This window comes from Magnusiomyces paraingens (genome assembly GCF_902498895.1).
Source record: "Magnusiomyces paraingens strain CBS 517.90 genome assembly, contig: contig1, whole genome shotgun sequence".
Classification (NCBI taxonomy): Eukaryota; Fungi; Ascomycota; class Dipodascomycetes; order Dipodascales; family Dipodascaceae; genus Magnusiomyces; species Magnusiomyces paraingens.
Window position 1 is genome coordinate 4,720,224 of NW_022474067.1, and position 19,421 is coordinate 4,739,644.

The window sequence follows — 19,421 nt, forward strand, 5'->3', positions numbered from 1 at the left end:
CAGAACATGATTATATCAGAAATGTTAAATTTTTTGTTAATTTAATTATCGTAATGGAGAGTTAATTGAGTGGCTAGTTAGTTTTTAATAACTTTCATGTTTTTCATAAAGAAATAAATATTTCTTTTTATTTAGCTTATCTTCTGATAATTTTTTACTAATTTAAAAGATCCAAGTATTTCATGTAAATAAAATTGGTTATACTAACAATGTATAACGGTTATTCTCAATCTCAATCTAATTACGGCTTCGTTTAATTTAAACAGTCTTATTGTTTGTATATACTCTGAAATTAATTATTACAAGCAATAACGCATATGCGTCACACTTAATATTCAACTGGAATGGAAATAAATGAAATGGAATGGGATGGGTTCCCAGCCTGTTTGCAACAATTCCTAAAAAGGAGAATTTATCACCTAACCCTGGCTTACTGTGACAAGAAAATTTCTCATTTAACAATTTGATTTCAACCTGCGGGCGTTGAAATTGTCTTACAAAGTCAGATGTGTGGGATGTATTGTCTATTTAGGGCATTGACCTAACCCTAGCACTAAAAGAAGCCTTACCCTCTAGGGAGTATTGCCCTTTGCTTAATCGGCAATTTAAAAAAAAATAAAATAAAATAATAACATACAGACACCATTTAACCATCGCAGTGATAAATCTTGAAAAAAAAAAATAAAAGAGGAGACCTAATTCCTCGGCACTATGATTCCGTCGCCAAGGCCTTGAAATAACCCCTAACCCAGATAAACCATAAAGATTTTAATAAATCTGCGCAGACTAAATGCAGAAAAGGGGCACCTTCCATGGTTTTTTTGTCAAGTCCTTTAAATAGGAGAGGCTCTCTCGGAAACTTTTCGTTTTCTTAAACTTTTTTTTTTTTTTTTTTTTTTTTTTTTTAATTTTGCAACAAAAATATTATTCAAATAATTGAACCTTTTTAAATTTTTTTTTTCTAAAATGTCTTTAAAACTCCTTTCCTATACAACTTTTGTTATTTTGATTTAAAATTTTTTTTAAAAAAAATCACTCAAATGTCGTCTATAAGTTTTTAAAGACCCTGAAACTCATCGCAGACCAGCAGATAACCAACTGGTTTAGCCTTTGTGGACCCCCCTGAGCCAGCTGCCTCGTAACCAACTAAGCACAGACGTTTCAGCATCACTATTTTGAAATCATTACAGCGACCTGCTAGTTGTGATAAAAGACCACTTCCAGGGCTAGGGCTGGACTTACCACGTGTGGTAATTGCTTACTGCTTCTGATAATTTACGAAAGGGTTAGGGCTTTTTTATCATTATGCTTATATTCTGCGAGATCGGCGATCGGATCTTTTTTTGGTACGTTATAAACGCTATTCTGCCAGCCTGCCAGCCAGCCACCAAATTTTTAGCTTTTTCATGGCAAGTTGACAATTTTTAGTATTACATCAGCATAAAATAAAATAAAAAAAAAACCTTCAAAACCACCAATATCACCACAATCGCAACAACACCTAGATATCCACACACTGTCTAGGGATCATATCCAACTTTTCCGTTCTTTAAGTACCGATCTTCTCTCAGTTTTAATCCAATACAGGTGTCTTAGATCGATTCTTCTTTGTCCTATTCATTACCCTTCTTTTGGACTTTTATTATTCTCATATAAAAGTCTTCTTGTTTGATGCTTACTCGCACTTACTGGAAGGTCATAACCAGCAGACAGGAGCACTTGTCCCCCCTGGCCGAGCTCATCTCCAAGCTCTGCCTTTCCTTCATTTTATCTAGCGCCCTCCGCAAATTTATTTTTTCCGCCGGGTCTATTATCCCGAGTATATTTTTTGTGTTGATGGTTGCTGCCGCCATTTCCAAGTCCTTTGCTAAAATGTCTTCTCGCATTTCACCCTCGGCCACTTCGTCATCAGCCACTCCTACACCCGCCTCTACCAGCCCGTCCACCGGTGCTGGTATCACAACACCACTGGCCTCTTCCGATTCACGAACCTCTCTTTTGTCTTCCTTTTACGCTCACGCAACCGGATCCTTTTATGCTGCTGCCTCGGCTGCAACATCGTCGGACCGAATGTCCCTACTCAACGCCATTGCAGGAATGGATGCTTATAAGGAACGCACCATGTCTCTTGTACGTCGACGATACGCTCTCTTTTCTAAAATGCCATTCCACCACCGCCAGCTCGCATCCGAAACCGGTTACCTCGACCGCATCCAAGCCCTCGAACCCAAAGTCCTTGCAAATGCAAAAGTTCTTGCAGACATGTCGCGTTTTGCAAAACAGTTTTACAATGTAAAACCTGCAGAAATGCGCGTCGCTAAACCAACATCAAATGTCCAAATAATCGAGCTCCTCCACCATTTTGTTCGCGATTGGTCCCTTGACTTACAAGCACAGCGTGCAGACCTCTTTAAACCTATTCTTGCCTCCCTCCATTCTGAATTCCCCTTGGAATCAAACAATAGCATACCTTCAAACAATAGCATACCTATACCAAGATCCCGGCGGCGCATTTTGGTTCCCGGGTCGGGTCTTGCGCGCCTTGCCTACGAAATTAGCCGTATGGGATTCCAAACCGAGGCTCTTGAGTACTCTAGTCTCATGGACATTGCCGCAAATTTTATCTTCCATGTTCCGGAAACTACCAGCTCTGCTTCCTTTTTGCTTTACCCTTATATCCATGACTTTTCACACCAAGTTTCTGGTGCAAATCAAGCACGGCCCGTGGCCATTCCTGATACTACACTGTCATTTGATCAAGATCCCCAATCTCCATATAGCCACACGAACCAGTTACCGCTCGTACAGCCTCCTACGCTCAAGATTGGATACGGCGACTTTACACATCTCGTCAGTAACATTAGGCAACCACGCATGATTTCAGATTCTAGCAGCAGCTTGTCTACTGGGGACGATAACTCAGAGGAAACCCCTTACCCAGACCAGTACGATGCTGTTGTGACTCTCTTTTTAATCGACACTGCAGAAAATGCCCTAAAGTACCTTGAATCCATTCGTGCTCTGCTAAAACCTGGCGGAGTCTGGATCAACTACGGACCTCTCAAATGGGGTACCTCGCCACAGGTCGAGTTTACCCTAGAGGAGCTCGAAATTGTAATTGCCAAACTCGGCTTTGCTGTCGAGCACCGTTTCCAGGGTATCAATGAGTACAACGGCGACTCACAGTCCCTCTGGCAGGGCATGTACAAAATTCGCGGCTGGGTCGCTCGCAAACCATATTGAATAATAATAAAAAAAAACAATTTGTATTTCTTTCACTTGTATTTTTCTTTTTTTGCTTTTCTATGAGTAGTACTGGGCAAGCTCCTCAACTACTGTCGTCAAGTGTTTTTGCCACCGATCCAGACTCTGCTGGTATACATCATTTCTGCGTGCGGAGTCAATTGTCTTCACTTTAAGCTTATACATGCCCAGCACAGGTTTATGGTCAGATACACGTGCCGCCAGAGATATGTAGCACGACGGCTCCACACGATCATCGTTGCGGCTTCGGTAGTAAATTCGATCGCACCATGCTGGCACACGCTTCTTTTCACTTGTGTCGTAATTGTCTGTGCCCACGTCAAACTTGTATGTTGGCGCAAATGTAATTGTAGGTTCGTGAAACGCGTGTAACCGATGCCCTGGGTTGCGTTTCAGTTGTGTCAGTAGCTGGTCCGATTCCAGCAAGCGAGTCAAGTCCCCATCCACAATCATGGAAATGGCCGTGGGCCGATGCAGGTTGATGCGGTAGTTCATGTCACCGGCGAAAAAACAAAACTCGTGGTCTAAAATCATAGTTCCGTCACCGCCATTCACAAAAACTCCGCGACCCTTGTACTTGGCATTATCATCAGTCCCTAGCATTGGTGTGTACAAAATCGTCTCAATGTCACGGTTCCGGTGCATGACATGGTTCTGTCCGGCTGCCAAATGACAGTTCACTAAACATATAGTGGAGTCATCAACCATCATCCGCACAGCAATACCGCCCTTGTTGCCATGCAATCCTCCCAGTCCTGTCTTTGTCTTGCCACTCTTAATGCTATGTAGTCGATGTGCGTGAAGAGCCTTGACGAATACACATGTAAACAAACCAACCATGTTGCTTGAATGCACAAGCGAATAGTTTTCTCCAAAATATTCCACCAGCTCGTACCCGAGCCGGTCCTGCCAGTCCTTGTACTGTGGAGAAATATGCGTTGAGGTGGCCACCTTCTGGTCCCGTTCCTTCTTGTTACGCTTAGAAAACATTGTTTTTGCAGTTAACGACTTGTTTTCTAAATCAACAAGTTCTTGGAATCCAAATGTGATAATCTCAGGACCGTCATTCGGGTCACAGGCCCGATTAAATGCATTATTGAGAAACAACCGGTCGTGCGTCGTTCGATCCAAATCAGAAGTCTTTGCCGCACCAGCGTTCCAAGTCATGTATAACAACCGCATATTGTCAAAGCTGCAAAACTCGGCATCGTGATCTTGCATATCGTTCTCAATCCAGTCAGCTTTAAGAAGACCATCCCAAATCAACACACCTTGTTCATTGCTTCCACTAAAAGACACCACTGGCATATGGCGCATTTCAGGTGACGAAAAAAAGGACGCTTCATTAGAAACAATTCCTCGCACTGAAGAATCGTGTGCACGCCACTCCTTGACAATGCGCCAGGGTCGGGATCCAATCTCAGCAACGTACATTGTGCCTCCGCTTGTGCCAATCCACAGGTGTGTCCCCACGCCAGTCAAGCTACTGATTTTATTAACGCACAACGTCACAGAGTCCACAACAGCCGCACGCGAACGAGACACTACAGAAATCACCCCGTCTTCGTGCCCAAAAAAAACCCAGTCTGGATACTTTTTCAAGTATGCTGCACAAGTAAAGTCTGAACCAGCACTAGTCTTTCCTGAAGGCAGCGCTGGACACAGAATTGGCCGGTTTGTTACTTGGAAAGCATCGCCTTGGCTAAGCGACGGGTGATATGCCGTGATTTGACGGTTCCGACCGATCCACACTTGATCTCCAGGAGACACCACACATAACGCTTTAAAGTAAGGCGTCATGCGGTATACCTTGGGAACATCATTAATGTAAGATTCCCAGACGCAAATCTTGCCGTCGTCACTAATGGTCCAGATAGTATCACCTACAGCATGGATTCCTACTATAGGCGACATGTGTACGTTGGTGCGCTTGTGGGTTACGTCACCACTGGAATTATAAATGTCTGCTTCCCACAGGTGTCCGTCGCGGGTGCCGAGCCACACGAGACGGCCACGCAAGTTAGGGTCTTGTGCTGGCTTGAAGCAAATGGCTGTGACACGCGTTTCAGAATGGCTAATGCCCCATATGCGTTCGCCAGTTAAAATATCAATGGCATTTGTGACAGAGGATGATGAAATGCATGCAATCGTTCCACAGAACCCTAAAGCATCCACCTTACCCTTTATGGGTAGTTCATGAATTGGCCCGCCAAAAATGGGTGCGCGTCGGTTACTCTGAGACCAGTCTACAGATTCAACAGTTTCTTGGCTGGATACGCCCGCGGGGCCGTTATCGTCTGAGTCGTAAGCACTGTCATCATCATGCGCAGTACTTCCGGTACTTGTAGTAGATGCTAGTGTGGTGCGACGGGGTGGAGGTACCAGTGTGAAGCTTGATGTTGAAGTGTTAGTTGATCCCAAAGACTGTAATGAAGATGGAGCTGGAACCCCACCAGGGGAAACAGGGGTATCTGAAATGCGTCTTCCTATCCCTGACGATTGAGAAAAATAATCCCCGCGCTGCGGAGGCGGGGGGAACGATGCTGGGTCTGGGAGAGGAGAAGTTACTGAAATTGGAGTTGGAGAAGAAACCGGAAGTGATGCTGGAGTTGAAGATACTTTTGCAGGGACCGGTGCAAAGTATCCTTGACCGTTAAACTCCATTGGTGATGTTGACGGGCTTGAACCATTAACGTAGCCTTCGAGATTTGCGTGTGAGCTCGAAGACCGAAGTTTGCGAGTGGGGGGCGGAGGCGGTGGTGGTGCGTGTTGGTGATGGCCTGACCCGAGCGGGAGTGGCATGAGCTTGTCAGACTGAAATGCGGATATTGCGCGTTTATGTACATGAATAGAGGTATGAGTATGTTCGTTAGGAGATGCTTGCGTCAGCGTGAAATGACGGGGAGGTGGTGGAAACATTGAAGGATCTGGCATCGAAGACGATGGTGTTGGAGGGGCTTGTTTGGGATCCAACACATCTCCACCAGAAAGGTGACGGCGGGGAGGAGAAGTTGACACATTAGAAGTGGTTGTTTGGTAAGGGATGTGTGGAGTAGACTGCGCAAAAGCCGGATTGACTGGCGTAACAGGCCGTGACGGGGGAGGTCGTGGGATATTTAGTTGCGCGGATGTTGCCGGACTCGTGGTAGGCTGTTGTTGTTTTGGATGAGTACCAGTTGGCGTGGATTTGCGGAGAACTGGCGGAGGTACCGACGAGCTGCGATTATCAAGAGCTGGAGGCAACGGCGGTGGAGGCTGAAAAGCTGTAGGATCAAAAGCTGGAGGTGCCTTTATTGGTGGCGGCGGTTTAGTTCCAGTTTTTATTGATAATGTTTCAAACTTGGGCGCAAGCGTCTGCTGAGACGGTGCGGGTCCGGAAACTGGCCGGTTCGTGGTTGGATTTATTGTGACCGACACAACCGTTGTAACCTCATCAACAGAGTCTTCCTCATCTGGCTGGACTTGATACTGCTGTTGCTTCTGCTGTTTAGGAAGTGGCGGTGGCAAAGCAGGCGGAGAGGGATATGTAATCGATGGATTTAGAGGACGGGCTAGTGCGGCAGGCGGTGGTTTTGTTGGCGATGTTGATAGTGCGTGTGTAGAAGTTTGTACTGCTGACGAGGACTTCAAAGGCTTTTGTGGGCTTGGGACAGCAGTAGTAACATTACGAGCAGCTCCAGGAACCGCTACCGCTGCGCCACTACCAGAGTCGCTAAGTTGGCGTTGACTTATGGTTAAATGCGCTGGCTTCTTAGCGACAATCGGCCGAGGCTTATTGGGTTTTGAAGCGGCCAAGCTTTGCAGCGAGACTGTTGACGAATATGTAGAAGAAAGAGTTGACGCAGAAGGTGTTGATAAGGCTAGGTCCACTGGGGGACCCGAGATAGACCTGATAGTCACGCTGGGACTATGGCCATGTTGTGCTGACTGTGGCCGGGTTGGAGGCGGTAGTAGTGTGGAAGAGCCGCTTGGTATTGACGGGGTATTAATTGTAGTGTTAAGCTTAGCAATAGCGGTGGTCTTGACAGGACTGCTGCCCGAGTTCCCGGCAACAGGAGTAAGACCAGACATGTCTCTGATCGACGGTTTCTCAGTACCCCGCCTAGATTCAGATAGTGCACTGGTTCCTGCAGAGTGGGATCCGGAATCCACATTGCTGGAGACAATTTCTGGAGCAGCAGAATTTTCCGAAAATTGATGGCTATTATTGTTTTGGGCCAGTTGCTCCCAACGGTTGCGGGCCTCCATAGCGGAAGGCAGCGGCGAATGGTCCGTCGAAGACATGGTGTATATAAATAGATGCTAAGATACTGGCACAAATTGACAAAGCACGACAAGCCAATATTAAAGAGAAAAAAAAGGAGGTGTTTACTAGAAAAAAAAGTGAATAATAGAATGCTGGGAGGTTGAATGTTTCTGGGTGTTTGTTGGCGACACGAGAGAGGTTTAAAAAAGGAGCGACATTTCTTAACGGAGGAGCAGAAAAAATTAAAAATAGAGAGACTTTGTGACTGTAGTATTTGTTTTGTTGCAATTTCCCCCAAAATACAACTGAAATGTTACTATCCAAGGGGAGACCTAATATTTAGACCCAACTGTTATTGGTATCAAACAATTTACCTCCGACGTACAAATCTTACAGACCCGGGTCCGGTCTGTTTGCATGCATGTATACACTGTGTATGGATGTCAAAATTAATAAATCTATTTCAAGGCCGTTTGCTTATTATTATTATTATTATTATTGCTATTTTTTTTTTCTTCTTCTCTATATAGTCTTGTTAACTACCAGACATCCTCCTGGTAGAGGTTCTGTGTGCGCATGTTCTTGACAATTTCCTCAGCCTTAGTCTTGGAAATATTACGCTCCTTAGAAATAATGCGTACGAGCGCAGCCTGTACATCGCGGGCCATCCGGGTGGCATCACCGCAAACATAGAAGAAAGCACCCTGCTTTAACAGTGCATTGACCAAAGCAGACTGTTCTTCCAGACGATGTTGAACATATACCTTCTCGGTGCTTTCACGAGAAAATGCAGTCACCAGCTTCAAAAACGACTTGGGACCCAAAAATTTTTTCTTTTCAAGGTCCTCCTCAGCCTGCTGGGCTTGGACAAACGACAACAAGTCAGCAGGAGTCTCACCCGAGTATTCCTTCCACTCGTCACGATACAAAAAGTCCTCCTTAGAATTGCGGCAGCCGAAAAACAGCAAGGCAGGACCCACAGGAGCACCTTGGGCAGCCAAATATGCACGTTCGTGCACAAAACCACGAAAGGGCGCAACACCGGTACCAGGACCAACCATAATAACAGGCTTTTTTGGATTCGACGGAAGCTTAAAGTTAGAGTGGCGTACATAAGCATATACGCTGTTACCTCCAAGAACACCACGAGGACCAGCAACATCATAGTGAACAGCTGTCGGATCAGGATTGGTAGTCTTGTTGAAAGTGTGTTTAAGATCCAAAATGTAGTTAGTGGCCACACCCTTAAGCACATTATCGCCAGTCTTGGGCTTGATGGACTCCACAACAGCAGTAATGGAAATATTAGAGGGTGATTCTTTAGAGGAAGAGGAAATAGAATAATAACGGGGAACCAAGTGGTTGATGGACTCAACAATAAAGGAAAATGGAACACTGGACCAGGCTTCTTCTTTGGAAATCTTGGACAGCGCCTGCGCCGTATTGAGGTATTCAGAGGCAATTTCCTTATGGAAGTCTTCCTTAGACGAACCAAGTCTTTGTGCAGTCTTTTTGGCTTCTTCAGAGGGAGCAAAAGGTGCAATCGAAAACAAAAACTGACGTGAAACAGGACCGTTAATCTCCAAATGGTATCTCACAATGGCATCATAAGTGGTGGGCGTGGGAAAGGGAACTTTAGCAGTAGGATCCAAAAACTTGACATCAACTACGGTGTCGCTCTTCTTCTCCAAGTTAAATATCTTCAGAAATCTTGCAACCTCTTCATTTGAGTTGGGTGCCAACAATGCCAAATGATCACCAGTGTTATACTTGAGACCAGTAGTATCAAGTTCAAGATGGATACAATTGCGGTCAGTAGATTCGAAAAGTTCTTTGGCAGTAACAATAGGAGCAATAAGAGGGTTAGTAGCAGAGTATGGGGCCTTGACAGTACCTTCCAAGTGGGCCTTGTTAGGCTCGCCTTCGTAAACTTTGGCACCTTCTAAATCAGAAACTTCAAAAACATCCAAAACAGGCTCGTAGACGGCTTCGCGCTCTTCCAGACCTTCAAGTTCCTTCCAGATCTGAAACAGTTCGTCTTTCCACGACAAATAGTCTTCTTCCATAGTTCCAGATCCGTCGTCACCCTCGCCATAAGGGCCGATTCGCTTAGCACCGAGATCTTCAAAAATTTTATTCACTCTTCGACCAACAGCATTGTAATGCTCGTAGGTGCTGTTACCGAGGCCGAAAACAACATACTTCAAGTTTTCCAATGAACTTTCTCCTTGCGAAAACTCAACGCCATCGCTAGTCAAAAACTCGTAAAACTGGAATGCAGTATCAGTGGGTTCACCTTCGCCATAGGTGGCCATGACAAAGCCAACAACCTTATTTTCAGGAATGGCGTCAAGATTTTCAAAGTCGTAATCTTCCAAACTAGCAGTCATGGTCTTGAGACCGTAAACAGCAGAAGCTTCCTTGGCCAAGCGCGAGGCATAGTCTTCGGCAGTGCCAGTCTGAGAACCATAAAATATAATCACATCCTTATCATTTTTCTCCAAGGCAGCAACAATGTCGCGAGTATCAGCCGATGAAGATCCAGACCCAGATCCAAATCCATTCTTATACTTTTCTTCTGTGCTGGAATCTTTTTTGCCAAATATAGTGCCCCAGCCAAAGTACAGCGTCGTGCCGACAATTGTGGCTAACAACACAACCACGTCTAAAACGTCGAGCTGAGCCATTTTAACTGATCAAGATTCTAGAATAGTATTGTGTGATATAAATAAAACGAGCTTTGAAAATCTCTCTTTAGTTGGTCAAAAAAAAAAGTGGTTCGATGATGTTAGAAAAAGAAAGAAAAACAAGTGGAAGCCACCAAACTTTTACGTGTTATGTGTTTAATTATACAAGTGGTTAGGGTTATACATTGCCGTATATACTCGCACATTTAAAGCTTTAAAACGGCTTTTTTTTCCCATCTCACCGCAACCACCCTGAAAATCCATGTCGGGCCACTGCAGCCGGCCCATATCTTATCTTGTCCCAACCACGATGCCAGGCTATTGGGATATTTCCATTTCCATGTACCAAGGGAAACGTTCGCAAACAACTATTTAGTCCCCAGTCATTTAATGGAGGGTGCTGGCCAGACTGAGTATTGTTGTTGCTGATGCTTCTGGTACTTCGCATCAAAAGCTCCACATCAAGAACATGGCTTTCGTCTGGAAATTTCACAATAAAATCACCGAGATCTGACGTTTCCATAAAAGATTTATCTTCTTTTTCAGGTGAAAATAACACCTGTTTCAGTGTTTTGGTAGACTTTAACATACTTCTAAAGTTAATACAGTTGCGCAACACATAGTATTCAGAAACAGCCAGGTATTCTAACACCGGCAGCTTCTCGATACACGTGAAAAAGTATTCCCAGAGCGAATGCATATAAACAATGGCGTCAATGTTGGGGTTACTGGCATTGATCAAGGGGTTTGCAATCATATTTATTAGCGGCGCAACAGGTACATCGCTTGAAACAAACTTTGTCTTGCGCAAAACTTCCTTTGTAGAATCCCAACGGTCCACCTTCCCATCTACCATTGCCTTGTAAAACCGTTCAACCTCAGCGGCAATCTTTGGAGCTGCCCATGAGCGGCTATAGTAGTTGTAATTGAGAGCAATCGGAACAAAGGTCAAAGCTTTTAGGTTTACACACTTCGATAAACACATAGCAAAACGAAATGCATCAGAGCGTGTTTTCGAATAAATTACTAGCTTTGTTACCGAATTAAAAATTGGCTGATCAAAATTGGTTCTTCTATTAGATATGCAGCACCGTGTGGTTGTAAAAGAAGTGAGCCGCGGGAAATGCGCAAGCATACTCAACATTCTGGGATCTCTGAGATCCTCAACTTTCAAATGAGTTACCTGTGGGAGCTCCAGTGGAGCTATATTGGACCGGCTTTCGCGCCATAGTTTTCGACATGAAAGCTGAACTTCACAGTATTCCAAGTCAGTCGGCAAAAGGGCCAGAACCCCTACTGTATTGTGAGAAAGCCCCGTCAAATAATGCAGCGTCTCGATTTGACGCAGTTTCGGTAAACAGGCTACTTTCTCCATAATTTTCATGTATTGATTAATTGGAAAGTACTCAGGCGGCTTGAAAACAAAGCACTCAAGATTACAAAAGTTGGGGAAGCTGCAGTCAAATGGTCCCATACCTTTGTCCCATTTAATCTCTAAACTTTGCACCACCTCTGGACGCTGCATTTGGCACACTAAACTGATATCTCCGCAAAGATTTAAATTTACAAATGCTGGGTCAGCAGCAAAATTAAACAGTTGATTGAGCGTCAAGCTTTCCAGTTCTTCTGGGGACATTTTGTAAAGAGAGTAGTCAATCCGCATACAACTTAGTGCTGGGTATGCTTCACAAACCCACGCAAAGTCAAACTTTGCGTGTACAATCATGTACCGAAGACAATCTTGTTCTAATACTACTATTTGAACATGGTTCTTGTGGAACCACTTAGTGTATCTTTCTGGATATAGAAAAGTTTTTAATGGTACCATTCGACTCCAATAAGGGCATTCAATAACCGAAATTCCATTGTTAGGAGTTACTGTGCAATGTAACCATGATGCTGCAGAATAAATTGGTCTTAAAAGTGAACATGTACAGCTGAGATTAATGAGATCTTCTGGAGGCAAGTACTGGGAAACCTCTCTGTGAAGTTCGCTAGGTAGAAGGTAGAACTTTTGTTGAAGGGAATTTTCTAAGGAATCCATTTTTTTTAAAAAATTAAAAAAAATTTAAATGTCAAAAGGGGTTTCACATTGATAATTTATATAAAAAAACTGAAGAAAGATCAAGGTTTTTTAAATGCAGTGCGATGAGGATCGGGAAACTAAAAGGCTGGACAAGTCTTACTTAATACACAAAGCGTCACACAAAAGATGCATATATTGATTAGTTAATTAATAATAGAAAGAAAACATTATCAAGATATCGAAATAAAAAAAAACATTAAAGGAATATGTATGATAAATAGTACAATCGTTTCTATAGGATTGGTTTAAATTTATTCTTCCCTTTTGCTTATCCCAAAGATCTTTTCACACTGGGGTTCCAGTCTAATGTTACTGCATTAAAGTTTGCTCGATTGTTTCATCGAAAGCTTTTACGCATAAACTATTTCAGCAAACAACAAAAAGGATTGTTGGATATTTATAGAATTATACTTGTGAAACTCTCCGGGACTTGATGTAAGCACCGATATCTGCTCAAGATGCTTCTAATCAGTGTTCCGCACTTACCTACGACGCCGCACGACTTGCGCAACTATTCTTTATCTAAGGTTAGAACCAAACTAAATGTTACAAACATATGTTACAACATATAGCCGGGTAACCAAATAAACAACAATTTTCTATTTTTTTTTTTTTTTTCCAAACCTCCTAATTTTTTTTCACTCTCCACCATCAAAACAAATCCATTTTCAGTGGTAGCCACTATGCCTGCTGTCATTGAAACCTCCACCACAGAACCAGTGGTTCCTAAAAGTCTTCCGCCTGCTGCCGCCTTAATGGCTGAGCTTGTGGAGTCTTCTCGAAATCTTCCAAACTCGTCTTCTAGTCTGGGATCTATCCGTTTGGGTCTCGGTGTAATTCGCAAACGTGCTTCGGAGTTGCGCAAGAACCTGCCTGTGGGCAACAATACCAAAGCGTATGTGTAACTTTATTTTTTCACAAAAATAATCCTTCTCATTACTAATTTTTGAAATAGTCACTATCTTCTTGCTGGAAGCGGTGTTAATGCTGAAAACATTGAAACTGAGCTTAGATCGATAAAATTTCACCATAACCACGATTCTGATATTTCAGCCTTGGATATTGGTATCGATGTATGTTTATGTTATTTTTTTTTAAACACCACTCTAACCAAATATAGAGCTATTTACGTGCGCGTAAGGAAGAAAGTATTCTTGCTTCTATTGAAGAATCCATTCAATCGACCTCAATTGACTTTGACAATTACCTTGCTAAAAATATCACAATGGACTGGAAGCAGCGTAAGGAACAAATTTGCCAGTACTTTGGTCTTTTACCCTCTACTGGCCAGTCTCTTGACTCTGTGACTGGAGTTTCTGATAAGTCAAAGCGCCTTCAGGAAGACTTTGTTCCTGGCTGGAACAAAAATTCGGTGGGACGAGCTGTTCTTGGTCCTATTTCTGGCCCCGGCGAGTTTACAGACGTTGAATTTCTCCAAGGAACTACAAACCAGATTGTCGTTACTCCAACAATTTTCGGCTCTTCCAACAATGTTCCTGCAGCTCAATCTCGTATCAAGAAATTCACAGAAACTGTTTGCGACTTGAATAGACACAGGCTCAGCAAGATGGCGTATCCTATTTCACACAAGTTTCAAAAGTGTTCACTACCCAACGGCAATGATATTCGTACTCAACAAACCCAGGATATTTGGAAGATTTTAATTGAAATTACCGGAGAGTCGGAAATTTCTCCGATACCGGAACGCAAATTTGCCAAGGCATATCTCAGCAGTCCGACAAATTCCAAAGAAGCCATTGGCATTCGAAAGCAAATTACGCAAGGCGCCAAATCTTTTTTGGAAAAACAGTTTATGGAGCAACTTGAACAAACTATAGCCAAGCACCCAGTCGAGGCTCAGCTTGGAGGTATTCCTTCAGTTCAAAGCAAGATTCGTGCCTTACTCAATCTCAAGTTTGCGGAAAATGGCAAATGGGTTTACCCCTCGCTTGAAATCATCAATAATATACCTGTTTGGGCCATGATTTACTACATGATTCGTGCTGGCTATCTGAACGAGGCTGTTAAATTTACATCCCTTCACAGAGAAGAGTTTATGAAGCTCGGCAGCGCATTCCCTACTTATCTGAGTGCTCTCAACGACTCTCCTAACAAGGCACTTCCACAAACGCTTCTTGATAGTATACGACGGGAATTTAACGAGCAGGTTCGTTTCTTTGACCTGGACACATCAGATCCATTCAAGTATGCATTGTACAAGATTGTCGGTCGGTGTGAGCTGTCTAAGAAGAGTTTCCCTGGTGTCATTGACACTACCGAAGACTGGCTTTGGATTCACCTTTCTCTTGTTTACGAAGAACCTTCTGATTTAAGCGCCAGCTTTGACAATTACACACTTAAAAACCTGCAGTTGGCAGTGACCAACTTTGGAGCCAAGTACTTCAACCCAGATAATAAGACGCCTGCTCTTTACTGTCAGGTGTTGACCATGGTTGGTCTTTTCGAAAAGGCCATTCACTATGCATATTCGTTTTCTCAAATTGATGCTGTGCACCTTAGCATTGCTCTTACTTATTACGGTCTTTTGCGGCCAATTACTAATGTGCTTAAGCTGCAAACAGAGCTGCTTTATGTTAACAGAAAGGAGGAGTGTGAGATTAATTTTGCAAGATTGCTGGGTTTCTATACTCGTGATTTTCGCCGCTCTGATCCTGTTGACAGTGTGGAGTACATTGTGCTTATTTGCCTTAACGGCGATTTGCCCCCACCTGAGGGTGCGGAGCATCTTAAACTGTGTCATGAAGCACTCAAGGAGCTTGTTTTGGAAACACGTGAGTTTTCTAAACTTCTTGGTGACATTCGCGCGGATGGATCGCGCAAGCCTGGGTCTATTGAGGAACTTATGCCTTTGATCCATTTGGACAATCTAAATGAGTACTTGCGGGCCATTACTGAGCAAGCAGCTATCAAGGCCGAGGAGGATGGCCGTATTTCGGATGCTGTATTGCTTTATCAACTGTCTGAGGAGTATGACACTGTAGTGAACATTGTCAACAAGTCATTGGGCGAAATGCTTGCGGTGCAACCTTTGGGCCAGGCGATTTCTCAAGGACTTGGAGAGAACTCAATGCCTCTTGTTCTTGCAACTACAGAGAACCCTGCCCAACTTGCTCGCCATGTGATGGATATTTACACCAGCAACATTTCAATTTTCAATAAGGTGAAACCACGCAACCGGGAAACGTGCGTGACTCTTCTGCAGATTGTGGACGCAAGAGACCTGTACGCTATTCGAGAATACGAGCGCTGTTTACAGGTCGTACATAGTACCAACATTTTGACGCTTGATCCAAACGCTAACACGAGTGTAGTGCGGCGGCGGGCGCAGGAGTTTGTAATGCTGCATCAGTCTGTGGCGCGCAATGTGCCATCACTATTGGTGATGGTAATGGAGTGCTGTGCCAATATTGTGGCAGGCATTAGGGAAAGCTACTTTACGAACGAAGGTCGGGAGGCGCGAATTAACGAGATGCGGGGGATAGTGCGCAACTGTATGGTGTATGCTGGCATGATTCAATACCGCATGCCACGCGAGGTGTTTATTAGACTGTCTACACTAGAGACACAGATTTAAAATAGCAAAAAAAAAATGTATTTTAAAGTATATAGGATGTGAATTAATTAAGGCTTTGTGACGGACGATGGATATCTGTGATATTGGTAAGCTTTACTGACAGTAGTGATTTCAGAGACTTCATCATCTGAAAGAGAGAAGGAGAAGATGTCTAGGGACTCTTTGAGGCGGTCAGTTTTGGAGGAAGTGGTAACTGGAAGAACATTTGTTTGGTAGACCCATCTGAGAGAAATTTGGGCCGGGGATTTGTTGTACTTTTTAGTCAAGCGTTCAAGAACAGGAGTGAGAGGAGCGGTTTCGTAATTTTCAACAGTGATTGCACCAAGTGGTCCGTAAGCTTCAATAAGGATATTGTTTTTATGAAGATACTCAACAAGACCTGGAGTAGGGTCTTGCTGATAGGGCGAGTACTCGATTTGGTTTGCGTGCGGAGTGACTTTGGCAAAAGTTCTCAGGTACTCAAGATCTTTAACAGAAAAGTTTGATACACCGATTGCTCTAGCCTTGCCCTGCTTGTAAAATTCTTCAAGTTTAGGCCAGACAACTTCGATTTTGGCGTTGAATTTTGGAAGGTCGGGAGAGTGGATCAAGTAGAGGTCAATGTAATCGACACGGAGTTTGCGAAGGGATTCTGCTATAGCAGCGTCAGGGTCTGCTGCGTATTTCCAAACTTTGGTAGTGATAAAAATATCTTTGCGAGAAAGCGAGGGGGTTTCTTTGAGAAACTGTTCAATAGCCAACCCGACTTCCTCCTCAGTTTCGTAAAACTCGGCAGTATCAATATGTCTGTGGCCAGCTCTTAGGGCGGCCAAAACAACGTCTACAGCGGGCTGGTAAATTCCAGTTTCTGGAATGGCAACACCACGAGTGCGAAGGCGCCATTTAGACCAAACGGTACCGACTCCAAAAGCTAGAAAGGGGATTTTGACGCCATTGCTAAGGGTTCCTTCAGGGATTGCAGTCATTTTGTAGATATGATTTTTTTTTTCGTTAATAAATGGTAGATAGTATTAAAAAATGAAATATATTGAATGATAGAAGAAGTAGTGGATGAAAGAAGTAAATGCTAGTATAAGGACCAAGATGTTTGTTTTTATAGTTGAAATTAGTAACTTTTTTTTTTTTTTTGAATTAGAAATTGCCAAAATGCTTTTAAAATGTCCTCACGTAGGATGAAAGTTAACAGAATTCTAGAGCGATGCGTGTTACGCCATTGTGATGAGAATGTCTGTTTTTTTTTTTTTTTTTTTTTTTTTTTTTTACCAATGAGCATTATTTAAGTATATATATCGGAGTCCGTAGTGAATCATCATCTATTTTGTATATACATTTCAAAAAAAAAAAAAAAAAGAAACTAAATAATTCTAAAATTACGTTTTAGAGAAATAAAAAAACGTCAAAAATTAGTACTGTTTTCCAAACAAATAAGTCACAAAATTAGAATTTTTTTTTTTTTTTTTTTTTTGACTATTTTAAAAAAATAAAAAAAAAAGAAAATCTCAAAAAAAAAAAAAATAAAAAAAAAGCAATCGCCAAAATTGTTTGAAGCCTAAAAACGATTTAAAGTTTTGCATTAATTTATTCAAAGAATTTCAATCACTGAAAATTCATTCTTCATGATCAATGGGATTCGGTATTTACTTTACTTTACTTTATTTTTATTTATTTATTTATTTTTATTTATTTTTTTTTTTTTCAAAATCTGAAATCCAATGTCCATGACATATCGCGATCTTCTTTGAAAATTTCCCCACAAATTCTTAAAAAATTCTTACGGAGTCCGTGTGCGGCGTCAGAGTCCACGTAACCAGTGGTTTAATAAATAATTATTTTTCAAACCGTCTACATAAATAAGCAACTTTCTTTTTTTTTTTTCTTAATTCAATTTAACAAAACCTTAATATATATTATCTTGTTACTTTATTTCTTACCAGAATCCTAGCTCTTAGCAAAATCTTAGCTCTTGGTAGGACGTTTTGCAAACTTTAGTAACTTCGTCACTACTCAACTTAAAGCTTAACGAGCCAGGGGGTCTCAATTGAATGTGGCAATGGCGGTGATAGTCAGCATTGCGGCCTGATTTACCTGATTAACCTGCTTCAACCAACATGCAATTTTTCCTAATAAAAACTTTCAAAACCCTCCTGAAAAGTGCCTACTAGAAGATAAGGATAGTACGCTATCTGGTTGGCGTTGAAAAATCAACACAGGGCAATGACCTCTGCCTCAATGTTGTAATTTTCCGTAGTGTCTGTGGCCAGTTTAAAGAGCTCCAAATATAATGACAAAGACCGGTATATGGATAAAAGAAGTTGATTAAAAAGTTTTTGACATGTTAAATATCTATATTTCAAAAAATAATTTATGATTGAATATTTTTTATATTGATTGATGCAAGTATTGAAGTTTAAAAGCCTCAATGACGCAATCTGAGCACTGGGAAGAACTTCGATATGATAAGCTCCATTGCCTTTTTTCTTTTTTTTTTTTTTTTTTTTTTATTATTATTATTTCCCACTCCCGTACTGTGCTTCCTCAAGCTCCTTGGTAAGTGTCACAAACTTGCGGTACGCAAAGGATTGTCCGACTTGCGAAATCTCAGCTACTTCTGCCGAAGTTAACTCAAAGTCAAAGATGTGAAGCGGGCCAGCCACACGCTCGGGCCGAGAGGTCGTGGTAACAGGCAAAATGCCATTTTGGACCGTCCATCGCAACGAGATTTGGGCCGGAGTTTTGTGATACTTGGCAGCAAGGCGGTCCAAAATTGGCGTTAGAGGAGCCGTTGCGTAATCTGGAAGAGTGATAGCACCCAAAGGCCCAAAGGCTTCCAGTAAAATTCCGTGGGTTTTTGCATATTCTACAATCCCTGGGGTACGTTCTTGGAAATATGGGTGGTGTTCAATCTGATTGACGGCTGGTTTAATTTGAGCAAATGATACCAAGTTGTCGAGCTGCTCTGTTGAAAAGTTGGACACACCAATTGCACGGGTCTTACCAGCGCGGTAAGCCTCCTCAAGCTTGGGCCAGACCTGATTAACAGAAGTTCCAAAGCGTTCGAGTTCTGGTTTGTGGATGAGGTACAAGTCCACATATTCGAGTCCGAGTCTTTTGAGCGATGCGTCGAGAGCAGCCGCAGGGTCAGATGCATGTTTGAAGATCTTTGTTGTGACAAAGAGATCTTTGCGCGAAATGCCTGGTGTTTCCTGTAAAAACTGGGCGATTGCAAGTCCAACTTCGGTCTCGGTCTCGTAAACTTCGGCCGTATCAATGTGTCTGTGACCAGAACGAAGAGCTTCGAGAACTATGGTCACGGTTGCTTGGTTAATTTCGGGAAGATCAATACCAGTGAGTCTTTTGACGCGGGGCTTGTTCCAGATGGTGCCTGCACCAAAAGCCAGAAGGGGGATTTCAATTCCGTTATTTAGGGTAGCTGTAGGTATTTGGATAGTCATGATGTTGATGTTGATGTTGTGAATGTTGATAAAAAATATAGTTCTTGAAGAGCCGTTCTTGTCAATTTTATATGAGCAAAAGTGAATTTCT

The 19,421-nt window shown here is 42.7% G+C and overlaps 7 protein-coding genes across 7 annotated transcripts; 2 read left to right on the forward strand and 5 right to left on the reverse strand.

Annotated features, from left to right (window-relative positions):
• Positions 1 to 1,671: 1,671 nt before the first annotated feature.
• SAPINGB_P001431 (uncharacterized protein) lies at positions 1,672 to 3,243 on the forward strand (the record flags this gene model as incomplete). Its single annotated transcript, XM_031996153.1, has 1 exon — positions 1,672 to 3,243. One exon carries the CDS (start codon positions 1,672 to 1,674, stop codon positions 3,241 to 3,243), a length of 1,572 nt encoding a protein of 523 aa, XP_031852044.1.
• A 60-nt stretch (positions 3,244 to 3,303) lies between these two features.
• Positions 3,304 to 7,548, reverse strand: SAPINGB_P001432 (uncharacterized protein; the record flags this gene model as incomplete). Its single annotated transcript, XM_031996154.1, has 1 exon — positions 3,304 to 7,548. The coding sequence occupies one exon, from the start codon at positions 7,546 to 7,548 to the stop codon at positions 3,304 to 3,306; it is 4,245 nt and encodes a 1,414-aa protein (XP_031852045.1).
• Positions 7,549 to 8,049: 501 nt separating this feature from the next.
• Positions 8,050 to 10,197, reverse strand: SAPINGB_P001433 (uncharacterized protein; the record flags this gene model as incomplete). The annotated part of the gene is made up of 1 exon (XM_031996155.1): positions 8,050 to 10,197. The coding sequence occupies one exon, from the start codon at positions 10,195 to 10,197 to the stop codon at positions 8,050 to 8,052; it is 2,148 nt and encodes a 715-aa protein (XP_031852046.1).
• A 238-nt stretch (positions 10,198 to 10,435) lies between these two features.
• Positions 10,436 to 12,241, reverse strand: SAPINGB_P001434 (uncharacterized protein; the record flags this gene model as incomplete). Its single annotated transcript, XM_031996156.1, has 1 exon — positions 10,436 to 12,241. The coding sequence occupies one exon, from the start codon at positions 12,239 to 12,241 to the stop codon at positions 10,436 to 10,438; it is 1,806 nt and encodes a 601-aa protein (XP_031852047.1).
• Positions 12,242 to 12,966: 725 nt separating this feature from the next.
• SAPINGB_P001435 (uncharacterized protein) lies at positions 12,967 to 15,878 on the forward strand (the record flags this gene model as incomplete). The annotated part of the gene is made up of 3 exons (XM_031996157.1): positions 12,967 to 13,178; positions 13,239 to 13,356; positions 13,404 to 15,878. 3 exons carry the CDS (start codon positions 12,967 to 12,969, stop codon positions 15,876 to 15,878), a joined length of 2,805 nt encoding a protein of 934 aa, XP_031852048.1.
• A 47-nt stretch (positions 15,879 to 15,925) lies between these two features.
• Positions 15,926 to 16,843, reverse strand: SAPINGB_P001436 (uncharacterized protein; the record flags this gene model as incomplete). The annotated part of the gene is made up of 1 exon (XM_031996158.1): positions 15,926 to 16,843. The coding sequence occupies one exon, from the start codon at positions 16,841 to 16,843 to the stop codon at positions 15,926 to 15,928; it is 918 nt and encodes a 305-aa protein (XP_031852049.1).
• Positions 16,844 to 18,385: 1,542 nt separating this feature from the next.
• Positions 18,386 to 19,330, reverse strand: SAPINGB_P001437 (uncharacterized protein; the record flags this gene model as incomplete). The annotated part of the gene is made up of 1 exon (XM_031996159.1): positions 18,386 to 19,330. One exon carries the CDS (start codon positions 19,328 to 19,330, stop codon positions 18,386 to 18,388), a length of 945 nt encoding a protein of 314 aa, XP_031852050.1.
• Between the last annotated feature and the right edge of the window lie 91 nt (positions 19,331 to 19,421).